Source organism: Anomaloglossus baeobatrachus, chromosome 12, assembly GCF_048569485.1.
Source record: "Anomaloglossus baeobatrachus isolate aAnoBae1 chromosome 12, aAnoBae1.hap1, whole genome shotgun sequence".
Taxonomy (NCBI): domain Eukaryota; kingdom Metazoa; phylum Chordata; class Amphibia; order Anura; family Aromobatidae; genus Anomaloglossus; species Anomaloglossus baeobatrachus.
Genome location: NC_134364.1, coordinates 82,690,046 through 82,716,515, shown reverse-complemented (window position 1 = coordinate 82,716,515; position 26,470 = coordinate 82,690,046). Strand labels below are relative to the sequence as shown.

Sequence of the window (26,470 nt, the reverse complement as noted above, 5' to 3'; positions counted from 1 at the left end):
AGCCAGTTTATCGCTTTGTGTTCAGGAGGCATACATCCACACATGCAATCTCATATGATTTTTTCCTTTTTGGAATGAGATTGAAGAAGTGCGGGTCCACGTCTGGACCCACGGCATGTCCCCTCTCACCCCACTGTGTCGGTGGTGTTGTAAGGTTGATTCCAAGGCTGGAGCCTTACATGCCGTGCTCCTTCACCATCCCTCCTGGGCTCTGGCTTGAAGTGGGAGCCAGCGCGGTCTCCATGCCTGGCAGCAGACCGGTCTCCATCCGCAGCCCTTTAGGACCCTGCTGGACCGGAGCACTCATCCCCAGGGACCTGGCCCTGCGTCTCAGCAGCTAAGTACCTGAGACGTTTATATGTTGGGGGTCCCTGTGCTTTATTGTATGGGGAGAGTGTGCTTACTGTATTTATCTTGGCATTTCCGGCGGGTTCTCTAGCTGTCGCCCGAGAACCGCGCCGATTGTGCCTGCGCGTCGGCCTCGCCGCTCAAACTTAGGCCCCGGCTTTGCCGGAGGCCTAGTTTCTGTTCACTGCCCTCGCATGTCACTCATGCAGAGGGACAGGCTCGGCTCCTCCCGGCGGCCGGTCTGCACAGGGGAGGGACACTCCCCACTGCTGTGCCTGTCTCCTCCCCTGTAGGTCTCTATGGCCCTCCAGATCCCGCTCTCCTACAGGAACGCCCCAAGTCCCGCCCCCTCTCTTCGCTCCGGCGGCCATTTTCTCAGACAGGGTTCACTCGGTGCCGTGCATTGTGGGTCCGGGCTTCGGGATCTGGAGGGCACACAACACCGCTGCCAGCGGTCTGGTAAGCCACAACCGGTCTCTGGTTGTGGACCTCTGTATATACTCTCTGGGGTTCATTCTCTTTGTAGAAGCTGGCTCCAAAGCTTTATACTGTATGCACTGCATGTAAGCTCCTGCTGCCTGAACCGAGCACCTATCCACATTGTGATGTCTGCTCTAACTTGGCTGTGCCACAGCCTGGAGTCTCACCCCCAGTGGTCTCTCAGGCTGCTCCTGCACCTGTGGCTGAACCCCCGGCTTGGGTAGAATCCTTTTCTAGGTCTATCTCCCAGTCTTTTGCTGAGTCCATGGGACTTCTGTCCAGGACTTTGATGAATATGCATCAGCCCCCTACACAGGGTGTCTCTACTGCTAAGGGTCCCTTAGGATCTCTATCATCTGACCTCCGTCCACCGGAGCTCACAGAGGATTCATCATCAGGGCCCAGACCCCGTCCTCCTAAGAGGAGACGCAGGGTTTCCTCTCCCTTCTCATCCAGTGGCTCTGATTCAAGAGCTGACTCGCAGGATGAGGAGGATGCCTTTACAGGGGGCTCGGAGGCTAACTCCATGTACCCCATTGATCTTTCCGAGGGTGACTCAGATCTTAGTGACTTGATTGCTTCCATTAATTCTGTACTGGATCTCAATCCGCCAGTATCAGAGGAGCAACCCTCTCTGGCAGAAAAGCACCAGTTTACCTCGCCTAAGAGAGTAAAGAGTGTGTTCTTTAACCACTCCAGTTTTCAGGCCGCTGTGACCAAACCCAGGGCCTGTCCTGACAAACGCTTCCAAAAGCGTGTTTCTGACGACCGTTTTCCCTTTCCACCTGAGGTGGTCAAGGAGTGGGCTCATTCCCCAAAGGTAGACCCTCCGGTGTCTAGGCTCTCAGCCCAGACCGTTGTGTCGGTGGCTGATGGCACCTCCCTTAAGGATTCCACTGACCGTCAGATTGACCTTCTGGCCAAATCCGTGTATGAAGCGGCGGGGGCCGCATTTTCCCCAACTTTTAAAGCAGTGTGGGCTCTCAAAGCCATCTCTGCTTCTCTAGAGGAGATGCATTCCCTCACAAGGGAATCTATGCCCGAGATGGTTGCCTTAACTTCTCAAGCTTCAGCTTTTTCATCTTATACCAAGTCTGCCATGCTGGAGGCTTCTCACCGCACTGCGGTGGCTTCGGCTAATTCCCTCGTTATCCGCAGGATCTTGTGGCTTCGAGAGTGGAAGGCAGATGCTTCTTCTAAGAAATACCTTGCTGGGCTCCCTTTTGCTGGGTCACGGCTGTTCGGAGAACAGCTGGATGAAATTATTAAAGAAGCTACTGGCGGGAAGAGTACTTCCATGCCACAAACCAAAACCAGGAAACCTGCCCAGGGTAGGAATCAGTCGAGGTTTCGCTCCTTTCGTTCCTCCAACTGGTCATCCTCTAAGCCCTCCGCCTCGTCCGCTAACTCAGCTAAAGACCAGAAATCCAACTGGCGCCCAAAAGCGCGTCCACAGAAGACCGCAGGAGCTGCTGCCACTAAGGCAGCCTCCTCGTGACTCTCTGCCCGCTCCGGCAACGTCCTTAGTCGGTGGCAGGCTCTCCCACTTTGGCGACACTTGGTTTCAACACGTCTCCGATCAGTGGGTGAGAGATATCATCTCCCACGGCTACAGGATAGAATTCTCTTCCAGCCCGCCAAACAGATTTTTTCTCTCAACTCCCCCCTGCTCCGAGGCCGCCGCCTTCTCACAGGCCGTGGCAGCCTTGCAGGCCAACGGAGTAATTGTACCATTTTCCGCCCGGGAACGGTTCAGAGGTTTCTACTCCAATCTCTTCCTAGTTCCCAAAAAGGACGGTACCTTCCAGCCCATCCTGGATCTAAAGCTTCTCAACAAGCATGTTCAGGTGCGGCACTTTCGCATGGAGTCTCTGCGATCAGTCATTGCCTCAATGACCCAAGGGGATTTCCTGGCGTCCATCGACATCAGAGATGCCTATCTGCATGTGCCAATTGCAGTTTCACACCAGCGTTGGCTACGTTTTGCAATAGGAGAAGATCATTTACAATTCGTGGCTCTCCCCTTCGGGTTAGCCACGGCCCCTCGGGTATTCACCAAGGTCATGGCAGCAGTGATTGCGGTTCTGCACCTCCAGGGGTTGGCAGTGATTCCTTACCTGGACGACCTTCTAGTCAAGGCTTCATCCAGCGCAGACTGTCGGCGGAGTGTCTCGCTTACTCTCGCCACTCTAGCCCAATTCGGGTGGCTTGTCAATCTGCCCAAGTCCACTCTGACTCCGACCCAGAGTCTCACGTACCTAGGGATGCAGTTCGAGACTTTGTCGGCTCTAGTGAAGTTGCCCTTAAACAAACAGCTGTCACTCCAGCTGGCGGTGCGCTCTCTTCTGAGGCCCCGCCGTTATACTCTCAGGCGTCTGATGCAGGTGCTGGGTCAAATGGTGGCGTCCATGGAGGCTGTTCCCTTTGCCCAGTTCCATCTGCGTCCCCTGCAGCTGGACATTCTCCGCTGTTGGGACAAGCGGCCTTCCTCCTTACACAAGTTATTGGCTCTATCGCCACGGACCAAGAGCTCCCTTCAGTGGTGGCTTCGGCCCCTCTCCCTGTCCCAAGGGCGCTCCTTCCTGGCCCCGTCCTGGGTGATTCTCACCACGGATGCCAGTCTATCCGGCTGGGGAGCGGTATGTCTCCACCACAGAGCGCAGGGCACTTGGACTCTGTTCGAGTCAGCCCTTTCAATCAATGTGCTGGAAACCAGAGCCGTGCTTCTAGCTCTCCTAGCTTTTCACCACCTGTTGGCGGGCAGGCACATTCGAGTCCAGTCAGACAACGCGACAGCGGTTGCCTACATGAATCACCAAGGCGGGACACGCAGCCGCCTGGCAATGATGGAGGTACAACGCATCCGGACAATGGGCGGAGGACTCCAAGTCCACCATATCCGCAGTCCACATCCCAGGCGTGGAAAACTGGGAGACAGATTATCTCAGCCGTCAATCCGTGGACGGTGGCGAGTGGTCCCTGCACCCGGCAGTGTTTCAGTCAATCTGCCGCAAATGGGGCACTCCGGACTTGGACCTAATGGCATCCCGTCACAACAACAAAGTTCCTGTTTACGTGGCTCGCTCCCACGTTCCTCAGGCCTTCGCCGCGGACGCTCTGGTTCAAGTCTGGTCCCAGTTTCGTCTGTCTTACGTGTTTTCCCCCTCTAGCTCTCTTGCACAGAGTCCTGCGCAAGATCAGAATGGAGGGCCGTCGAGTCATCCTCATTGCACCGGACTGGCCCAGGCGAGCTTGGTATCCGGACCTGCTCCACCTGGCCGCAGAGATGCCGTGGCATCTCCCGGACCGTCCAGACCTACTCTCGCAAGGTCCGTTTTTCCGCCCGAATTCTGGCGCTCTCAAATTGACGGCGTGGCTCTTGAGTCCTGGATTTTGACGGCTTCTGGTATTCCTCCTGAAGTCATCTCCACTATGACTCGGGCCCGCAAGGCTTCCTCCGCTAAGATCTATCACAGGACTTGGAAAATTTTCCTGTCCTTGTGTCGCTCTACCGGCCATCCTCCTTGGCCATTCTCTTTGCCGACCCTTCTTTCTTTTCTACAGTCCGGTCTGCAGCTAGGACTGTCCCTCAACTCTCTCAAGGGACAAGTCTCAGCTCTGTCAGTTCTGTTCCAGCGGCGTCTCGCCCGGCTGGCTCAGGTCTGCACCTTTATGCAAGGCGCGTCTCACATCATTCCGCCGTATCGGCGGCCCTTGGATCCTTGGGACCTTAACTTGGTCCTCACGGTATTGCAGAAACCCCCTTTTGAGCCTCTTAGGGAGGTTTCTTTGTATCGTCTTTCTCAGAAAGTGGCCTTTCTGGTTGCCATAACTTCCCTCAGGAGAGTCTCTGATTTGGCTGCGCTCTCTTCGGAGTCACCTTTTTTAGTCTTTCATCAAGACAAGGTGGTTCTCCGTCCGACTCCGGACTTTCTTCCTAAGGTGGTCTCTCCTTTCCACCTTAACCAGGACATTACCCTACCTTCCTTCTGTCCGGCTCCTGTTCATCGCTTTGAGAAAGCGCTGCATACTCTAGATCTGGTGCGTGCTCTCCGGATCTATGTGTCTCGCACCGCTGCACTTAGGCGGTGCACCTCTCTTTTTGTGCTAACCACAGGTCGGCGCAAGGGCCTCCCTGCTTCTAAGCCGACCTTAGCCCGTTGGATTAGATCGACCATTTCGGACGCCTACCAGAGTACTCAGGTGCCTCCCCCGCCGGGGATCAAGGCACACTCGACCAGAGCTGTCGGTGCCTCTTGGGCTTTTAGGCACCAGGCTACGGCTCAACAAGTCTGTCAGGCTGCCACTTGGACTAGCCTGCATACCTTCTCGAAGCACTACCAAGTGCATGCTCATGCTTCGGCAGATGCGAGCTTGGGCAGACGCATCCTTCAGGCGGCTGTCGCCCATTTGTGAAGTTAGGTTCTGCCTACTTCTTAGTTTTTCTGTTTATTCCCACCCAGGGACTGCTTTGGAACGTCCCAAGGTCTGAGTCTCCCAAAGGAACGATAAAGAAAAAGAGAATTTTGTTTACTTACCGTAAATTCTTTTTCTTATAGTTCCGTATTGGGAGACCCAGCACCCTCCCTGTTGCCTGTTGGCAATTTCTTGTTCCGCGTGTTATTACCGGCTGTTGTTGTGGACAGAGTCTACGGTTGTTCCGGCTCTTGCTCTGTTCTACTTGTGGGTGGCTATTCTCCTTCAGCTTTTGCACTAAACTGGCTGGGACTGGCTACCAGGGGGTGTATAAGCTCAGAGGGAGGAGCTACACTTTTAAGTGTAGTACTTTGTGTGTCCTCCGGAGGCAGAAGCTAAACGCCCAAGGTCTGGGTCTCCCAATACGGAACTATAAGAAAAAGAATTTACAGTAAGTAAACAAAATTCTCTTTTTTGTTGGCGTTTCCTTCACCAGCCACTTCTGAAGAATAGCCCTTTTAGTTATCATTGCTATATCATGGAAAAGATTCGGTAACTTGTCTCCCCCTTTCTCTCCCTCTTCTCGATGCTGATAGTGAAATAACCAGACCATTGGATCTAAGGCTATGTTCACACACAGCGTTTTTTACCTGCGTTTTTGGTCCGTTTTTGCTGCAGAAATTTCTTGAGAAATTCTTGTAACCTTTCTGCAGACATTCCCCAGCAAAACCTATGGCAAAAAAAATTAGCTGTGCGCACACTGCGTTTTTTTCTTAAGAAAATTCTTTCAGTAGATTTTCTTAAGAAAAAGAATGAGCATGTCACTTCTTTTCTGCAGCTCACTGCGTTATTTGCCATATATAATTGGCACAATAACGCAGGGAGCAACGAGCGGTAAAAATGCACCGAAAATGCACCAAAAACGCACCGAAAACGTTGCAAAAACGCAGGTGCGTTTTTGGTGCGTTTTTTCACACAGGTGCACTCTTAAGAAATTTCTTAAGAAAAATCATTTTTCTAGTGTGAACATAGCCTTACTCTACATTTCTATTCCAGATTTTCCTCACTACCCCTTGGACTTGTTTCCAAAATCTTTCAATCCTTTCGCACTGCCATATCCCATGATATAGATCTGTTTTTTCCGTACCACAATTTGGACAACTCATCATCTTATCTGGATGTCTTGCATTCAGTATATTAAATCCATAGATAGCTCTATGTATGATCCTGAATTGGGTATCTCTTAAGTTCTCATTCACAATCTTCTTTCTCATCACCATCCAACCATTCAAAATCTTCTCCTCCACTTCTTGATCTCCCAACTGCTTTGCCCACCCTTCCAACATTCTTCCTGATATGTTAGGGACTAACACTTCTCTCATATTTCCATAAAGACTTGATATATTTGTGGCATGGATGTCCCTTAATATGATCGCATCCATCTGATTTGCCTCATATTCGTTATTTATGTTGTATAGTTTCTTCATTATCCCTTGTTTCAGCTGTTCAAACTGGAGAGTCTGGAATGGGTGCAAGTCATACTTTGCCCTCAACTCCTCACACGTCATCCATCTCTGTTCTGTATCATGCATCAGGTTTTTTAGCGTTCCAATCATTTTTTCCCTCCATTCTTTAAAGAGATAATTTTCCCTTCCCTGTGATATATTAAGGAATTTGGAGATGTTCCAGGCTAACCCGAACTTTTTCCTAACCGCCTTCCAAGTCATCACTGTGTCTCTACAAATCAGGGAGTGTTTAATGTTTGGTGGCAAATTTGGAATGGATGTATGTAGGATTGAACTCAGGTCCCAAGGTTTACAAAATTCAGCCTCTATATCCCAGTCAGAATACCTACTTGTTCGTCTAATCCAATCGACTACATGTCTTAAAATACAGGCCAAATTGTACCCCCTGATGTTAGGTAGTCTGATCCCTCCATTTTCTGTTGATAACATTAGCTTTTCTCTATCGCTTTCATTGGGGGACACAGGACCATGGGTGTATGCTGCTGTGACTAGGAGACTGACACTAAGTGAACATAAAAAGAGTTAGCTCCTCCCTGGCAGTGTACACCCCGAGCCGTAGGCGGACCTAGTCCAGTTTAGTGTAAAAGCAGTAGTAGGAGAGACCTGAACAACCATAACTAAACAACATAATACAAAGAGAAAAAGTGTGATGAAAACACGGTGCCTTATGGGCACGGATATATATATAATAGCCGGATGGAAAAGGACCTTGACCCTTAACAACATCGGGAAACATCCGGCAAATAGAGACCTTACAATCCAAACAGGGTGGGTACGGTGTCCCCCAATGAAGACTCGGAGAAAGAGATTTTACTGTGAGTACACAAAAATCCTTCTTTCTCTATCGCTTTCATTGGGGGACACAGGACCATGGGACGTCCAAATGCAGTCCCTGGGTGGGTACATAAGCAGTCCTACAGATCCCAACAAAACACCAAAAAAAATTCTGTAGGAAAGCTCTGTCCTAATGTTTACTACCCTCTTTAGAGGTGTGCGACGGCCGTCTGCAACACCTTTCTCCCAAGGCAGGCGTCTGCTGATGCCTGGGTGTGGACCTTGTAAAACCTGGTGAAGGTATGAAGACTGGACCACGTTGCGGCTTTGCAGACTTGCTCGGCTGAAGCCTGGTGTCTGATTGCCCAAGACGCCCCAACTGCACGGGTGGAATGGGCTCTTACTCCCCTCGGAGGGGACGTGTCCCAAATTCGGTAGGACTCCGAAATGGCTGACCTGATCCATCTGGCAATGGTAGCCTTGGACGCCGGCATGCCCTTCTTGGAACCAGAAGGCAGGACGAACAAGTTGTCTGATTTGCGGAAAGGCGCAGTTCTTGAGATCTATAGGGCTTATATCCCTTCCACAAAAAACGTGAGAACGCTTTTGTCAATCTGTTCACATCTGAGTGTTTAAGAAGCAATGGGATTGTCTGCATTGGATAGAGAAGCTTGGAAAAGCTCATTTTTATTAGATGATTTCTTCCCAGAAGAGTCAACAGCAAATTTGCCCAACCTTGCAGTTCACGTTCAATTTTCTCGATCAAAGGGGAATAATTTAATGAATATATGGTCTTAATATCCCTCCCAACCTGTACTCCCAAGTATTTAATTGTATTTCTAGCTATTGGAATGTCACATAATGCACCCCTCTCCCCCTCCGCTCTCTTTCCGTTCAAGAGGAGAATTTCACATTTGTTTTTGTTAAGTCTAAGGCTCTGTGCGCACTGGGAAATGAAATTTCCTTGCGTAAATTCCGCATGCTCTCAAAGATTACCGCACCCGCGGTAAAAAACCGCGGGAAACCGCACCAGAAAACCGCATGCGGTTTGCTGCGGTTTTACCGCGGCATTGTTCGCGGTTTTGCCGCGGTTTTGCCGCGTGCGGGTTGGGATGTGCTTTATTGCATTCAATGCAATAAAGCACATTGAAGAAAAAAAAAAAAATACATTTAATTCTGATAGTGGATAGACAGAAGAATAGATAGAGGGATAGATAGATAGACAGACAGAGGGATAGATAGAGAGATAGATGACAGATCGCTGCATTTCCCACGGTCGGCAGTGGGTTCACATTACCGGCCGTGGGAAATGACCGGTAATTACCTCTGCTGTCTGCTGCATTCAGCGCTGTGTCTGTGACAGTCGCGGTTGGATGTCAGCAGTGCAGGACGCCGGAGCCGGAGCTGTGGACTACGCCGGAGCTTTGTTTGGGAGGGGTTAATAAAATGGTGAACGAGGCTTGTTGGTTTTATTTAAAATAAAGGATTTTTCTGTGTGTTTTATTCACTTTACTTACGGGTTGATCATGTCAGCTGTCACATAGACGCTGCCATGATCAAGCCTGGAGTTAATGGCGGTGGTCCCCCATCACCATTAACCCCTTGTATTACCTTGCCACCACTGCTACACGGTGGCAAGAAGAGCCGAGGACACGCCGGTATTGTCGCATAATGCATGCTACAGTGCCGGGGCAGCTGCGGCTGATATTCTCGGCTGCCGGAGGGGGAGTGAGGCGGGGGACATTAACCCTGCCCCTCTCCCTCCCCAGCCTGAGAATACCGGGCCGCCGCTGTGTGCTTACCTCGGCTGGAAGGTAAATATGCAGCGGAGCCCACGTTCTTTGTTTTCTATATTTCCGTTTTCTTTCTATGTGTGTTCTATGTGTCTGTGTCTATGTGATCTATGTCTGTGATGTCTGTATGTGTCTGATATGTGTGTGTTTACTCTCTGCATGGCTTCCTCTTCCTGTAATGACATCACTTCCCTGCAAAACCGCAGACAGGCGATGCACATTACCGGAGGTAAACCGTGAAATACCGCAGGGAATAACGCAGGAAAACGCAGTGAACCGCACAGAATTTGCTGCCTGCGTTATTCCCTGCGGGATTTCATGATTAACATTGAGTCAATGGAGTGAAATCCCGCAGCGATGTGCGGAAAAGAAGTGACATGCACTTGTTTTTGCTGCGGGATTCCCGCAGCAAAACATGCAGCTGTCAAATTCCGCCCAGTGCGCACAGGATTTTTTTTCTCCATAGGATTTGCTGGTGATTCACTGCAGAGATGTTATGAACATTTTCTGCAGCGAAACATGCAACAAATCCGCGGAAAATCCGCGGCAAAATCCGGTAAGTGCGCACATAGCCTAAACCCTGCTAACCTCCCAAACTCCTCAATTTGTTCTATGACTCTACTCAATTGCGTTTTAGGTTTGCTCATGAACAGGATTATATCATCAGCAAATAAGGCTGAGTGCAATGACTTCCTCCCTACCTTGATCCCTTCAAACCACCCCCCTCATTCAAACGTCTAGCCAGTGGTTCAATAGCTAAGTTAAACAATAGTGGTGACATCGGGCATCCTTGCCTGGTTCCCTTCATCAAAGGAAATGTTTTTGACAGAAATCCCGGGGTACTCACTCTTGCCTGAGGATTTGCATAAAGGACCCTCACAAAATTCCTAAAAGCTCCGTGTAAGCCCAGGTGATCTAGCACCTGTTCCAGCCATGACCACCTCACATTCTCAAAGGCTTTCTCCGCGTCCAAGGTGATCAAGGCTGGATGCCCCTCCCCCCTTCTCTCGTCTGCTTTACTACATCAATTGCTAGCATTACTTTCCTAATGTTTGTCACCACTGAACGTCCTTTAACAAAGCCAGCCTGGGGGAGATCTATAATCTCTGGCAATACTGCCGCTAACCTATTTGCCATCAACTTCGCTAAAATTTTTAGGTCTTGATTAATCAGCGAGATGGGCCTATAACTAGATGGGTCTTCTAAATTATTTCCTCCTTTAGGAATGAGCTTTATATAGGCTGTATTAAGTGTACCCGATTATTCTTTCCCCGTCCATTATCTTATTGAATAACTCTGTCAGTATAGGTGAGATTTGATCCTTCATAATTTTGAAAAAACTGCCGCTAAAGCCATCTGGTCCCGGGGCCTTTGTCGTTTTTAACTCTCCTATAACCTGTAGCACCTCCTCCTCCGTCACCTCTTTATTCAGAGCCTGTAAATTTTCCTCTATGAGCGTAGGCATTTTTGTTCCTTTTTAACCACTCATTTCCTTCTCTCCTATCATCTAACCCCTCCTCTTTATATAAACCTGCATAGAAGTCTCCAAGAATGTCGTTTATCTCTTTGGGATCTGTCGTTTTACTCCCCACAGCGTTTCTCAGTGTCCTAATATGTGTCATCGGTCGTCGTCCCCTTGCCAGATTTGCCAATAACTTCCCTGCCTTGTTCCCGAAACGATTCAACTCTGTCTCTTGTTGTGTCCTGTACATACCTTCTTTCCTTTCTACCCAGTTCTCAAAATTGCCGTTCGCCTCCACCCACTTTGCTTTTGTCACCCTTGATGGTTTTTCTAAGAAGTCAGTATATGCTTCCCTGACTGCCCGGCTAGCCTCCTGAAACTTTACTTGTGTCTGTCGTTTCGCCTTTGTCGTATATCCTATCACTTTTCCTCTCAAAACTGCCTTGGCCGTCTCCCAATACAATAGTGTTTCCCCACTGTGCTCCTGATTTGTCAATGTATAATCCACCCACCATTCTCTCAGTATTCTATGGAAGTTCTCGTCCAAAGTCAAGAATGAGGGGAAGCGCCATATATAATCCTGTCCTCTCTGAACTTTGTCAGCTATACTGACTACCACTGGGCTATAATCCGATATTACCATAGTCTCTAGAACTATCTCTTCTACCCTCTGCAATAAATTCTCACTTGTCAGCCAAAGGTCAGTCCTTGACCAAGAGTCGTGTGGGTGGGAATAGTGTGTAAATTCTCTCTCTTGCGGGTAATATAATCTCCAGCAATCCTGTAGTGTAGTTGTATTTAACAATGCTCTCAGCGACCCCTCCGTGTTCCTCCCCTGCTTCCTCCTGTCTTCTTCCTGAGAAACCACTGTATTGAAGTCTCCACCCCACCAATTTACATATATCCCCATCCAGCAAAATCTTATTAGCTATATTTAAAAAAAAAAAAAAAACAAAAACAAAACCCCTTTGTTCCGTATTTGGTGCATATATATTGTGGATACTAAAAGTGCCTTGAGTACCTGAAATCTTTATATGTATGTATCTTCCTTCTTCATCTGAATCTTGTGTTTCCACCTCTTGTGCAAAGTTTTTATTTATCAAAATAAGAACCCCTGCTTTCCTACCGTTTGAGCCCGACCCATATACCCTTCCCACCCACATCTTGTTCATACGGAAGAACTCATCCTTTTGCAAGTGCGTCTCCTGTAATAAAGCAATATCAACCTTAAGCTTCTTGAGATGACGTAGTATCATATTTCGTTTGTGCGGCGATCTGAGTCCCTTAACATTCCACGTAATGAGCTTAACCATAATCCCCAAAATCAACAGTTCCTTTTTCAGGCCGTGTCGCATGGATTCCCCAACTCTCTTCCCCTCCCCTCCGCTCCCCCAACTGTGGATAACCCCTCCCATCCCCAACTTTACAAATACAATTAACGTCTTCCATTTTTTCTGAGATGATTGAGACTCCTTTCAAACCGCTGCTTCAAGTCAAGCTCTCCATGAAGCCACCCCACTAAGTCACCTCTCCCCCTCTATTGGCTATTAACTCCTTGCCCCTAAACAGTCTTTATAAATTTATCAAGCTCCTAAAACCGTCATTAAGAGAAGAAAAAGAGAGAGAGAAGAAGGAAAAAAAAAAAAAGCATTAGTACGGTGGCGCAGTGGTTAGCACTGCAGTCTTGCAGCGCTGGGGTCCTGGGTTCAAATCCCACCAAGGACACCATCTGCAAGGAGTTTGTATGTTCTCCCCGTGTTTGCGTGGGTTTCCTCCGGGTTCTCCGGTTTCCTCCCACACTCCAAAGACATACAGATAGGGACTCAAGATTGTGCGCCCCAATCGGGACAGTGTTGCCAATGTATGTAAAGCGCTGTGGAATTAATAGCGCTATATAAATGAATAAAATTATTATTATTATTATTAAATGATAAAAGGGAAAAAGTGATAAGCATGAAGAAGAGAGAGAAAAAGGGAGCAAAAGAGATAGAGAAGGAGGTAGGCGAGACTTTAGAGAGTTAAGGCACATTTGTCACCATACGGCTCCATTCAGCAGTCTCAAATTAAGTCCTTGTCTTGCCTGCTTGTTCATGAGCTGCTGCCTCTTCCTCCTCTTTTCCCAGCTGAAGTCGCCATCTGTCGCTTTTCCTTCGGACTGGCTGGTCTGGATCTCGATTGACTCCACTCTGGCTCGTTGTCGGGTCTAACTGCAGATGTTATGTTTGCAGGATCTGCATGTTTCGGATCAGTGAAAGTCCCTTCTTTTCCATTCCTCTCCTGTCGCCGTGTTCTCCCGTCCTGTAGTATCTCTCGCTCCGCCTCTGAAGGATCCCGAAAAGTCTTTGTGACCCCATCTGCTCCTCTTACTCTTAGTATTGCTGGGTATAAAAGCTGAAATTTTAATGTTTTTGTGATAGAGGGCAGTGCAGATCTGGCTAAATGCTTTTCTTTTTCGTGTGACTTCTGCCGAATAGTCGCCAAATAATAGAATCTTGTGTCCCCGAATGCATTGTGCCTGTTTCCTATTCCTGAAGGCCCGTAGAATTTCTTCTTTATCTTTGTATTCCAGGTATTTTATAATAACCTGTCTTGCTCTGGACATTTCACCTTGCCTGGAGGTATTATCATTGTTACTGTGACCATCTTTTTGCTCCCTTATGGGTCCCACTCTGTGCGCTCTTTCTACACGGCAGCTATGTGGTAAGCCTAAAGCCTGGGGTAATTCTTTTTCACAGATTGAGTCCAAATATTTTGTTGTCACTGTCTCAGGCAGACCCACCAGCCTTAAATTATTCCTCCTAGATCTGTTTTCGAGATCTTCTATTTTATCCTTCATAAGCTGAGCATTAGTGTTTAGCTCCTTAAATCTGCCCTCCAATCTTGTCAGATTCTCTTAAGCATCAGAAACTCTTTGCTCTACCTCTGTCAGTCTCATATCATGGTGCTCCATATCCTCCTGCAGCGCAGCCAAAGCCTTCTTCACTGAGGTTGCTATTGCCTCTCTGATGTCTTCTGTCAAATGATCTGCCACTTCTTTTGCCAACCTTTTGTAATCAATCTCATATCTTTCCCCCAAGCCCTGTGTCTCTGTACTACTCTGCATACTCTGAATTCTACTGTTATCTTGGCCTCCTGCACATTTCTGCAGCTGCCCTTGTGGTTCCTCTCCCTCCTCCCCCTCCTTCCTCCTCACTGTGGGTGCCATGTTATCTGCACTCACCCCTCCTCCCTCTGCTCTGGGCTTGAATGGTGTTCCTCCACTTCTGAGGAGATAACGATCCATGCACTGACAGCTGGTAATTCAGTGCAGTCTCTCTATGTAGGTCTAGGGTGCTGTTTGCTTATGTTAGTCGCTGTATAATGCAGGGGCTGTATGGACCTGCTTCTTCCCACTCCTCACATCTCAGCGCAGGAACAGAAAGTCTCTATGTTTTTTCAGTTAGCACCTGTTCACATTTGTTGGATGTGCGGGTCAGTTTTTTGATATTTCTAATGGGCTTGGAGTATGGTGCTGCTGGTGCTAAATGTGGTTCTTCTGTATAGCATTTTACTGGAGAGATAGTCAAACAATTATGTAGATACTCTGGAATCTCATAGCATGCAATATAACGAAACTGAGACAAGGGTTTGGTAAATTCTCTGTATTAACAAATCATAAACTCAGTGCAAATAACAGAGTATGCAGTATTGCGCACAGAAAATAAGTGATGAATGTCCAGAATAATATGCACAGAAAACAAGTGGTGAATGTACAGAAGATATTTGCAGGTGTGCACACAGCACTAATGCATGAGAGTCCAGAAGTTATGTCCAGTACAGTACCCAGGAGTGCACACGGCAAATAAGTGAATGTCAGAATCCTATTCAGGAGTAAGCACAGCAAACAAATGGTTACCTGTGTAATTCCAGGGCTGATAAAGTCTTGCACAAGTCCAGCACACAGCCCATACAGCTAGAGTCCAGTATTAAGTACACTGATAACAAACAGAGAATCTAGTTTTTGCAGATCAAGGTAGTCCAGCAGTATAGAGATCTTCTCCTAAAAGCCTTGAAGGGAGGGAACCACAGCCAGGATCAGGATAGTGCACCGTAGACTGCAGGAAGCTGAGCAGTAATGAGGTGGAGCACAGAACTAAGAAGCGACAGCAAGAAGTCCAGCAGCAAGTCAGGAGAGCTTCAGGAGCCAGCAGCACAAAATCCTCAGGCTAGGAATAAATCCTTAAACAGGACTTAAAAGCAGGGCAGACAGGAAGTTCAAGGGCAAGATGAGGCAACAGGCTCCATTTGGACAAGGGCAAGAAAACACAATAAGCTCCATGGAAACCCTGGACCTTACAGATATTATCATTTAGAAGCATTGTCGTTATAATGGAAATCGTCCCTTTATGTTAATAACAATGTATCTTACAATAAATTTTATTTTTTTTTGTCTTTTTCCAGCTATAAACAGCTTTATGTCACACTGTCGGGATCTGGTGACAGAAGATGTTTTACATCGGCTCCTTCCTCCTCTTCCTTTTGCCGTTGCTTTGCTTTCTCAGTAAGTGATAAAAGGACAAATGGGTGTGCCACTTCAACTAAGCCCAGTATCCCTTTACGATATTTACCTCCGATATTAGAACTCAGGATACTACAGACGTACAATACATTATTCTTTCACATTGCCCTTATTATTCTGCTCTTACTTTTTTAGCCTTCTTATTACTTCTTAATGTACAACTGTGTTTTGTCTTGTTTCTCCTTAACATCCTTCTAGATTACCCAGTCTACAGAAGATATATGGAAACTCTTTAAAGGCTTGCTCAGTGTTGTACAGACACAGGCTTTACCAGTTGCTAATTTTGATGCCTCCCAAATCATATGAAGGTATGCGTATTTATTCTTTTTAATATTATTGCTATATCACTAGACATAATGTTTCTCTAGGTTACATCCTGTGACTTTCACATCTTTATTATCAGGAAGCCTTTGTGCAATTATGAAGGAATTAGTTGCAGATCTGTCCTCCCCGGACTACACACCTAGCGGAGCTGTATTCTTGCTGCCGGCACTGTGTCATCCTGAGGATTTGGTCCTCTTGGGGCCCTCGCTGCAGGAGAGTGATCACAGAGCTATAGAAGAGCAGGTAATAGTCTTAGGTTGGTTTAATTGGGAGGTTTCTGCTATCAGATATTGCTTTATTTATCATACAAGCTTAAAATGGAATTCTTTTTTCAACTTTTTCTCTAATTTGTAGTGGCGAAACTAAAAATGTTAAAATATTCTGTTACTTACTCTCCCTATGTGCAGCCCTGCCTCTGTGAGTGAAATACACTCCTTCTATGCCTCTTGAACTCCAAATTAATAAGATTTGTGTTACAAGCGCTCGGGAAATCAATACAGCACACATGCTGTATTGTTTACTCAAAGAATTCTCCTTTATTAGTATATGTGACCAGTTTATATAAGGTCACAGACAAAGTCCTTGTTGTCATGATCCAGGTCTGTATCGGCCACTGTGGTTTGATTATTTCACCCAGCTCTGGCCTGGTCATGTCAGGGGTTAACCCCTCCCTTCCTCACTCTGGTGTCCGGGACACTATATACTGGTGCTACACCTCCGGTTCAGTGCCAGTGATAGTATCCTCTGCAGCATGTGTTACTGGCTCTGGTGAGTTATCTGATCGATCCTGCCTCCCAGCTACCTTGTTGTGACCCTTAAGGGTGCTTTACACTTTGCAACATCGCTAACAATATATCGTTGGGGTCACGTCATTAGTGACGCACATCCGGCGCCGTTAGCGACATCGCAGCATGTGACACCAAGGAGCAACGATCGCAAAAGCTTCAAAAATCGTTGATTATTGACACGTTGCTCTTTTTCATAATATCGTTGCTGCTGCAAGAACTATGTTGTTCGTCGTTCCTGTGGCATCAGACATCGCTATGTGTGACACCGCAGGAACGACGAACATCTCCTTACCATATGTCAACCGGCGATGAGGAAGGAAGGAGGTGGGTGACATGTTCCGGACGCTCATCTCCACCCCCTCCTCTGCCATTGGGCCTCCGCTTAGTGACGTCACTATGACGCCGAATGCACCTCCCCCTTGAAGGAGGGATTGTTCGGCGGTCACAGCGACGTCGCTGACAAGGTATGTGCGTGTGACGCTGCCGTAGCGATAATGTTCACTACGGCAGCGATCACCAAATGTCGCACGAACGACGGGGGCGTGTGCTATCGCGCACGACATCGCTAGCTATCGCTAGCGGTGTCGCACCGTGTAAAGCACCCTTTACTCTCCTCCATTTGTCCGTCTGTCCCAGTCCCTGACTACCCTTTCCTGTCTGTCTTATCCTGGTCCCAACCTGTTTATCCTCTTCCCTTCTTTGAACTTGGACTTCCCGGCATCTGACCTGTATGCACATTCCTGACTCTGGTCTCCGTCTCTCCCTTCTGTTTTATCCGTGACTTCCCGGCTTCCGACCCTCGGCTATCATCAGACCATAAATTGGCTATCCCTGTATTGTCGAGACTTCCTGCTGCTGACCTGGTCTACTGACTACTCTACTGCCCTCTGGTGGTTTGCCTGCTAACTGCACTCTGAAGCCACACTGTTTGTAGCTTCAGCGTCTCCCTTAGTACAGTGTGACACTTGTCGCTCCGAACTATGCACCAGTAAGAGCAGTAGGGGCGTGAAACTTCCCCGCCCATTAGTGGTAGCTGAGCTCTATGACATCATTAGTTATAAGACAAAATGGACATTATAGGAACAAAATGGATTCTTTTCTCTCACACCTCTCTGCTGCTACCCTGGTGATTGTGTACAAGCTGCAGGGATGACCGTCACCTCTACAGCACAGCAGTCAATCACTGGCCTCTGCAGTGCTGCCAGTGTAAACCGCATGAGCTGCTGAGCACAGTGATTGGCAGCAGCATTGTTGATGTGATATTTTATCACTGCAGCTTATACACAATCATCGGAGCAGCAGCGTGATGGACCCAAGGAGGTTAAGCACCAAATGATTTTATTATTGTTAGCATGCCCATTAGATATTAATGCAAGAATTCAGAAAAAAAAACACTATTAGAAGGGGGTTTTTTTAATTTCTGAAAACCCTTCTCCCCCTGGTGCAAATTTGTTAAAAAAAAAAAAACAAGCTATAATTCACTCACCCTCCCCTGTCCAACATTGAGTCTCCACCACAACTCCGGTCTCTGATGTCTGCAGCGCTGCAGACAATCTATCGATGAGCTCACTGATCGGTTGCAGTGCTGTTGACATGATGTGAGCGCTGTAAACAATAACAGACACCAGGAGCGGCCACCATGACTCAATGCTGAATATGTCTCCAACATGGTCGCCTTCAGGGATATGCTTAAAATTAGGACTGAAATTTCTACAACCTTCTAAATAGGGAACACATGCGAAATCTAATCATTGGACCTTAATACACAAGATTTTCCATATACAGACCAGTGTCCATATGATATAGTGATAACTAATTCTTATTTTAATGTCCAGTTTCTTCTCAGTAATGGAATTCCTGGTGGTAGTTTGGAGTATGACCCCCATGCCATCTACCATATGCCCTCCAAAGGAGAATCTGTCCCTACCCCTCTGCCGCCAACCTTTACTGTCATCCAAGCTGCGGCCTCCCTCTTTGGAGTTTTGTTGTCGAATATGCCGGAGTCACAGAGGTAATTTGGGGTTAGATACCTTTTGAATCATGAAATTCATCTTGTAAGATTAAGAATGAAACTTTCTTTTTGTAGAACGCAGATATTGGAGCAGTTGGTGGATTCTGTCAAACAGGCAAAGGGTTTTCGTCAGCAGAGTGTCCAGTTATCGGCTTTGTCTGCTTTGTGCTGCTTCTTTAAGGTAAGTAGAACCCTGAATAAAGGGGATTACCAGTGGTCGTCATGTCTGAAAGTAAATGTCCTCATGCCATTTTTGGGGCCCATCATTAAATGCTAAATACCTTATTTTTCGTTTTAGAAGACGCACCACATTATATGACGCACCCCAAAGTTAGAGTAGGAAACAATAGTTTTTAACGTTAAAATGAGGTTCCGTGCTGATTTCTGGCACATGATATGGGATTGCCGGGTCATTCTCTCCTATTGGAGTGAGGTTGTAACGACTCTTTCCGCCATGCTTCAAAAAGCGGTTGCTATGTGCCCAATCCTGTGTCTATTTGGGGTGGTGGATGTACGCTCCTGGTCCCAAAATGAAAATATGCTAATAAAAAAGGTATTATTTTTGGCCCGGAAGGGCATTATACTAAACTGGATGAGCATTCACCCTCCAACTAGAGCCTCATGGATTGCATTGGTAAATGCTATAATTCCGTCAGAACACTATGTTTATAAGATAAGAGGTTCTTTAAATAAATTCGACAAAATATGGGGTAGATGGATGGGTTCGCCCTTGACCGGAGGATCACCCGGCTCCCTAGCTGATAGCCTACAGTCGGTACTAGTGTGATAATAACTAATGATGCTCCGATGGGTGCAAAGGAGAAATACGTGATTTATGATATACTGTATTGGGGATATAACGAGATCTCTGTAATCTGGGTTGCGCTTCTCTTATTGGCATGGGCTTTTTGCCTCAGAATGGATATGTTTCGCGAACTGACACCTCTGCAATGATGTGCTAAGGCCAGATTGAAAGTAATAGTTGTTGATTTAATTGTTGCTGCTTTACTACCCTGCTTATCAAACAGTATACGTGTATTCTTGTAAAGTACAAATTGCTGACTCATCCTATAATGTAATGTCTTACTTAACCTTCAATAAAACGAGTTTAAAAAAAAAAAAAATGAGGTTCCGTCTTACAATTCTAGTGGTCTTATAATATATCGCCATTGGGGAGTGGTGGTGTTGAAGTGGCTCAGGAGGGTTACAGGTGGTAGGGTTGGCGATGCTGCGTGCTCGGAGGAGGGGGTGTCACGGCTCAGGAGGGTCAGTGAACGGAGAGTCGGCGGTATGGCGAGGTCGGGGGTGTCGTGGCAGAAGGCGCCATTGATCTGACTGCGGGCTCCATTGAATCGCCTGCAGTTGATGAGATGGACTTCAAGAAAATGTCCGTAGAAGCAACACGTATGCAGATAGGTCTCCGCGGCCATCTTCTTGAAGTCCATCACTGCAATCTGCATACGCGCCGCCTCCTCAGCCATTTTCTTGAAGTCCATCGTGTCAACCGTGGGCGATTCAATGGAGCCTACAGCCTGCTGTCAGATCAATGGCACCCGCCGCATCCCCGAATCCACCCCCAGAACTGATCCACTGCAGTGACACCCCTTGTTCCGTGCCCTCAGTATCGCTGACCCTGCCTCCTCCCCCACTCCACCGCAGCTACTCTGGTAAGCCATATCCGGATTATAAGACACACCCCCTATTTTACCCCCCGGTTTTGGGGGAAGAAAGTGCTTCTTATAATCCGGAAAATACGGTAATTTCTTTCTATAAAACTTTATTGCAGTCAGAATTTTGCTTTCCTGATACATTTTGCATCTTTTATTACTGAGTTTAGGGTGTAAATAATTTCAGTAAGCTCCTAGGCTTTCCCTATGTCTGCCAGCAAGCAGCAGACATTTTTAAGGAAGTATCCAAAAGGTGAAAAAATAAACTAAATCCAGCAACAGCGCATGTGCAAAACATTTTTTATACCAATGAAGACATTCTATTATGGTGCTGACATTCATTGACATAGGGGCAACAAGGACCCAAGAGGTGAGGGGCCACTACCACCTCCAAACAGCAATCAACGTCTATCACATAAAGGGCCCATATGCGGTTATCACACAGAGCCCTCTTCTGAGTGTGTCCGCCTCTGCTGGTATGTGAGCCATCACAGGTGAGGCATCACCGGAACACGGGAAAAAAGTTGATCTTGTTTGTGAAGCTTATTAAGAAACTAACCATTGGCCTCCATGAATATCTATTACAAGGGTTTTACATCCGATTGTGCTTATTTCTACAGCACTTGGCTTCAAACCACATTAATTTAGGGCCTGAGGAAACCCGAAGACCATGCCTTTCTCTGATTGTAGGAGCACTGGAGAGTAGAAACCCATGGCTGCGCTGCGCTGCTGTAGAATGTGTGGCCAGGTTGGCTCATGTTGTCTCCGAACCTTCATACACATCTAGTCTAGCTCAAACAAGCTTTGACAAGTAAGTGATTTGGGGTCAGTAACATAGCATGTCAGTCTTCCTTCTTTTAATCTTTGTCTTAACTCCATTTTTTTGTGTGATTTTTTTTTTTTTTTTTTTTTTTTTTTTTTTTCAGGCTGAAGGTCGCTAGAGATGTGGTGGCCAGAACTGGTCACTCCCTAGCCTTAGGTTCTTTGCACAGGCATCTTGGAGGGATTGGCTCTACCCAACATTTATCATCTTGTGTTGCTGTTTTGCATTCATTGTCTCAAGACACCACATCTCCTGAAGTTCAGGTGAGTAGAAGACTTGGAATAACAGGAACCATTTGTTAAAGAGGGACAGTCTGTTTTTTTTAATTTCATAAATCAATATTATATGTGACAATGAGATGTATTACAAAGCTTCTTATCAGAGATATCTACTACTTTTTCTGCCAGAAATAAAGTTTTCAAAATTCTCCATTCCCAGGTAAAATATAGTTAGGTCCAGAAATATTTGGACAGTGACACAAGTTTTGTCATTTTAGCTGTTTGCCAAAACATATTCAAGATTCAGTTCTATAATCATTATGGGCTTAAAGTGCGGACTCTGAACATTAATTTGAAGATATTCACATCCTAATTGGAGAAATGGTTTAGGAATTACAGCGCTTAAATATGTAGCTGTCTGCCTCTTCCCTTATTAATCCATCATTAATTAAGTAGGTAAAAGGTCTGGAGCTGATTCTAGGTGTGGCATTTGTATTTAAAAGCTGTTGCTGTGTACCCACAATATGCAGTCTAACAAGCTCTAAATGGAGGAGAAACAAAACATCATTGGAAAAAAAAAAAAAGAACAAATCTACCAGAGAGATAAGAGTAATGTTAGGAGTAACCACATCAATCCCTTCCTAACATTCACCCAAGTAAAGAACAGTCTCCAGGAAGTAGGTGCTTCAATATCTTAAGTCTACCATAAAGAAAAGACTGCATGAGTGCAAATACAGAGGATTCACAATGAGGTGCAAGCCATTAATCAGCCTTAAAAATAGGCCAGATTAGAATTGCCAATAAACATTTAAAAAAGCTGCCCAGTGTTGGAAAAGCATTCTCTGGACAGATGAAACGACGATTAACCTGTATTAGACTGATGGGAAGAAGAAAAGTATGAAGAAAGCTTGGAACGGTTCATGTTCCAAAGCACATAATCTGTAACTCATGGTGGTGTGATGGCCGGACATGCATGGCTTCCAACGGCCCTCATAAAAGCCAATAGAGGGAATGTTAAAAAAAAAAAAAAAAAATGCGCTCACATGGCTATGTCATGGAGAAAAAAAATGCTTAGGTCTGTTTGAATCCTGAATGGACTATTTCTTTAATAAAAATGTATTTGCCTTTTTAAAACAGTTTCTCTATTGCTTTATTGTATTGGGGGACACAGGAAACCATGGGTGTATGCTGCTGCCACTAGGCAAAAAAGGTTAGCTCCTCCTAAATAGAATACATTCATCAACCAGAGCCAAGATGATCAGTTTTTCCTTAGTGTCAGTAGGAGGCAGACACTCAGACCCATTTCTACCTTACATTTGCTGTTTTGTATTAGTGATTTCCCTTCAGATACAGCTTGTGATTGGGCAACAGAGTGTAACCGCTCACTCTGTCATCCCACATAGAGATCGAGAGCACCGTGTGGGGTTGTGTCACTACTGTTAACTCTCAGGCCTGAGGCAGGACCCTAATCCCCCCCCCTAACATATCAAGAGTGTTTGGGGCTTTCCAGGCAGATTGGTCCTCGCCACCATACCCCTGACACTCGCTCCCCAGAGCCTGACCTTGCAGGGAGGGAAGACTGAATTGGCACTTTCCAGCCATGCGAGAGACAGCGTCCGGGTCGTCTGATGGCCGTCTTCCATCCTCAAGTTGCTAAGAATAATTCTGGGGTCTTCAGGACAAGTTTATTCCCCGATGCATGGCAGTATAAGTGGGCTCCTGATGTATTAACAAAAAAAGAGAGGGAGAGCGGTCCAATCAGTGTATCTTTTGTGTCCCCCTGCTTTCTCCCTTCTGTGCCTTTTTTTTTTTTTATTTTTTTTTCTCACCCTCGCCGCCGTTTCTGCATCCCTTGGTTCCTCTCGGCAGCCACGTTTCAAACTCCTATCCCATAGCTTTTGCCGGGTGTACTCCTGTGCCCCAACCACTGCCCTGGCAGCCCGGCCAATCACAAGCACTGGCTCTCTCGTCCCTATTCCCACCACTCTCAGCCTATCAAATGGCTTGTCTTATACAGCTGCGCAGGAACCCTGCTCACGCTTTTGGGGGCTCCTCATATTATTTATTTTTTTTTTTTTCTGTCACCATCTGGTGTATAGTTGTCTGGAGCACGCTGGGTCGATGGAAGAGTTCTTCTCTCTGTAGAAATGTTTTTTCTGTTTTTTCTACTATCTTGGTTTTCGAGCGATTTTCACTTCTCCCTTGTTAATAACAGATTCTTCCCCGGTCACTCAATCTTGGCCTAAGAGCAGAGCTCTGCTCTAATTCCCCACAGGACCTCCTTCATATTTGTTGGAATATTGTGCTGATGACCTCCAGTCTCTTCAGTTGGAGGTCTCTTTCCAGTTTCCATTATTCAGGATTGCTGATGAGATCAGTAAAGCTCCTCTCCTTTCTTCATCTGGAACTCAGAGCCGTTTCATTGCCTATTCTTCTTTAGGTAGGATCTTCAGTCGAGCTGCCCTCCGCATCTAATATATGCTTGGCTGGAACTGTATCCAGTTTGTTTACGGCTGAGGTTTCTGATTATGGTCTGAACAAAATGTGATAGTGTTTTCAGCAATTCACATTCCTAAAGAAAGATCTGGACTACCGGCTTCTTTACCTGCAAAGGACCTTCAACAGGAGACATGATCACCTCTCCGGACGGTTCTCTTCCATATTCTTTACGGTGGAGCATCCTTCTCCTCGGTCTGATGGCTTCCAGAGTGCGCTATAGGATTGCTCAGTTTGTGTCCAAGTTCAGTGATACTCCGCAATTGTCTCCGTCATCCTATTGGTCTCCTGTGCTATCCATTCTACCCTTCATTCCATCATTCTCTAGTGCTGGGAATATCAAGGGATTCGTGTCTGCAGAGGTAGTCTCCCTCTCCCTGGACATTTTCTTCCCTCTTGCGGGCACCTCGTGTAAACTTCCAAATCTGTTTCCCTGTTCCTTTTTTCCCAAGAATGTCTGTTTTCTCCTATCAGCTCATTGATCATTGTCAAGGCAGGGAAACCCTTCTCCATTTTTACCTATCCTTCCTCATGTTCTTCTATCCTTCTCCCTGATCTTCGTGATGTTGAATCTTCACTCCGACCTGTTCTTCAGCTCTCTTAAGTCAGTTCTCTTCCTTTTAGGCTTTTCAAGGAACCTAGCTTTCCGTTCACAGATCAGATTTTCCCATGTGGTTGTACCACTTAGTTAATCTATATTGGCCTCCAGTTGACCTGTAGGACCTTGTCTGGGGTCTACTGCTTTATAGTGTCCCCCCTTTAAATTCATCCTATTCTTCCTTGCCTTGTTTTCCGAAAGTTTTTTCCAGCGACGATCCCTTTAAGATGTGGTTCAGAACTAACATCCCTGTCTTGTTGTCCTTTCTTTCTGTCCTTCACCTGTACATGGTGATCCTGCGTCCGGTTTATCGTAAGATAGCCTTCACTTGCACTGTTCTTTTCTTTCTCACACTCTGACCAGGTACAATATCTCTTAAACACCGGTCAGAGGATATCTCAGCTCCTCTTTCTGTCTAGAACAGCCTTCCAAGGTGCTTGACTCCCTTGTTCATGTTCATCAGAGTCCTCATAATGGTCTTCCTGCCAGGATTCGTGCTACAATTCTGGAAGCTTATTACATAGTTTCAAGCCATTCTCACTGTTCTTATAGTTCTCATCTTCAGTTTCTAGGACCTCCTAGACTATTCTTCGTCAGGCCTCTATTCGGCAAGTCTCCTGGTTGCTTCCTTGTTATCTACTACCATAAGCTGGACAGACATCTGTTTGAGATGGTTTAGTGAGTCCTTCATTGAGCTGGGGGTTGGACACGATGACCCTGGAGGTCCTTTACAACTCTGCACATTTTATGCTCTTATTTTTTCCAGGTTCTACTGAAGTACACATCTTTTTTATCTTTCTCTGGGTAGTTCTGGTCTTGGCAAAATGATTTTGCAATTTATAGTGGCCGCTTTATGTACTGAACATCTCACTTCTGCTCTTCCATTTTTCTAGTCCTTTCTCTTTCCACCCTTTGAGATGTCCCATGGTTTCCTGTGTTCCCTAATTAAGCGATAGAGAAAAGGTGATTTAGGGTACTCACTGTAAAATCTCTTTCTCAAAGCTTTCATTGGGGGACTCGGCACCCTCTCTTTTTAGATACCTTGTTGGGCTAGTCGGTTTAGGTTGCTTCTCCTACTGTTTTCACACTGACTGATCAGCTTGGCTCCGTTTGGTGGAAGCCAACCTTTTTCTTGCTCAGTGTCAGCCTCCTAGGGGCAGTTTTCTGTGTCCCCCAATGACTGCTCCGAGAGGTTTTACGGTGAGTACCCAAAATCTTTTTTTTTATTTATTTATTTTTTCTTCAGAACCCCCTAGTTCCTGCAGCTCAGTTTTCATTAAAAAAATGAACTGTGCTTTATTTGCCCTCACCAGGTCTTGCATTGAGTCTCCATTGCTGTTCCCTTTGTCGGTTATTGTCTGCAGAACTAATATCACATCAATGGTGCTGCAGCCAGTCAGTTAGTTCAGCAGATCTGCCCGAGTTGAAAATGTTGTTAATGTGATGTCAGTGCTATAGATAATAACAGACATTGGGAGCAGCGATGGAGACAGTGCTGGACCCGATGGTGGGAAGCAAAGCTTGTTTGTTTTATGTAAACGAAACTAAGCCTGGGGGAAGGGGATTTTTGAAAGCGCAAAACCTCTTTGTGGTATGTGCACGCTCCCGTTTTTTTTTTTCAGGCGGATTGTGCCTGAAGATGCACAAAAAAAATGCCAAAAAGATTGAACATATGCACTGCAATGTCAAAACGACTTGCTGTGCACATGTTCTGTCTTTTTGAGCTATTTTTAACCACCTCAGGCTTCAAAAACGGTGAAACAGCTAAAACAAGTGGCCGGTCTATTCTTCAGGCACTCTCCATTTGTGCACATAACCTTAAAGAGAAGCTGTCAGCAGGATTTTGCTACCTCATCTAAGAGCAGCATGATGTAGACAAAACGACCCTGAGTTCAATGATGTATCACATAAATTAGTGGCTGCAAACGTTCTGACACAGTGAAAGATTCTCCCCACACCAGGCTTTCAGTGCACATTTCCATAGACAGAAGCTGCTAATCACAGAAGAGGGTAGAGCCGGACTAGAGCTCACAGGGCTGCTGAGACCCACTAATGATAAAGTTAAGAGGCTTATACTAAAATTGTAGATATAAACAAAAACAGACTGAGATAAGACAAAATGTTTTTGTTTTGTTTTTTTTTTGTTTTTTTTTTAATTCTTACATCAAGCTGTCTTCAGATTACATCA

At 46.3% G+C, this 26,470-nt stretch overlaps 1 protein-coding gene across 4 annotated transcripts in view; it reads left to right on the top strand.

Moving 5' to 3' along the window:
* HEATR5A (HEAT repeat containing 5A) overlaps window positions 1–26,470 on the top strand; it is a 175,883-nt gene that overhangs the window by 70,463 nt on the left and 78,950 nt on the right. For all 4 annotated transcript variants that reach the window (XM_075330385.1, XM_075330383.1, XM_075330384.1 and 1 more), the window contains exons 12-18: window positions 15,240–15,339; window positions 15,556–15,665; window positions 15,761–15,924; window positions 18,305–18,480; window positions 18,556–18,661; window positions 20,768–20,958; window positions 21,074–21,233. In XM_075330385.1, coding sequence (XP_075186500.1) covers window positions 15,240–15,339; window positions 15,556–15,665; window positions 15,761–15,924; window positions 18,305–18,480; window positions 18,556–18,661; window positions 20,768–20,958; window positions 21,074–21,233 — 1,007 coding nt within the window. The remainder of the gene's footprint in view (window positions 1–15,239; window positions 15,340–15,555; window positions 15,666–15,760; window positions 15,925–18,304; window positions 18,481–18,555; window positions 18,662–20,767; window positions 20,959–21,073; window positions 21,234–26,470) is intronic.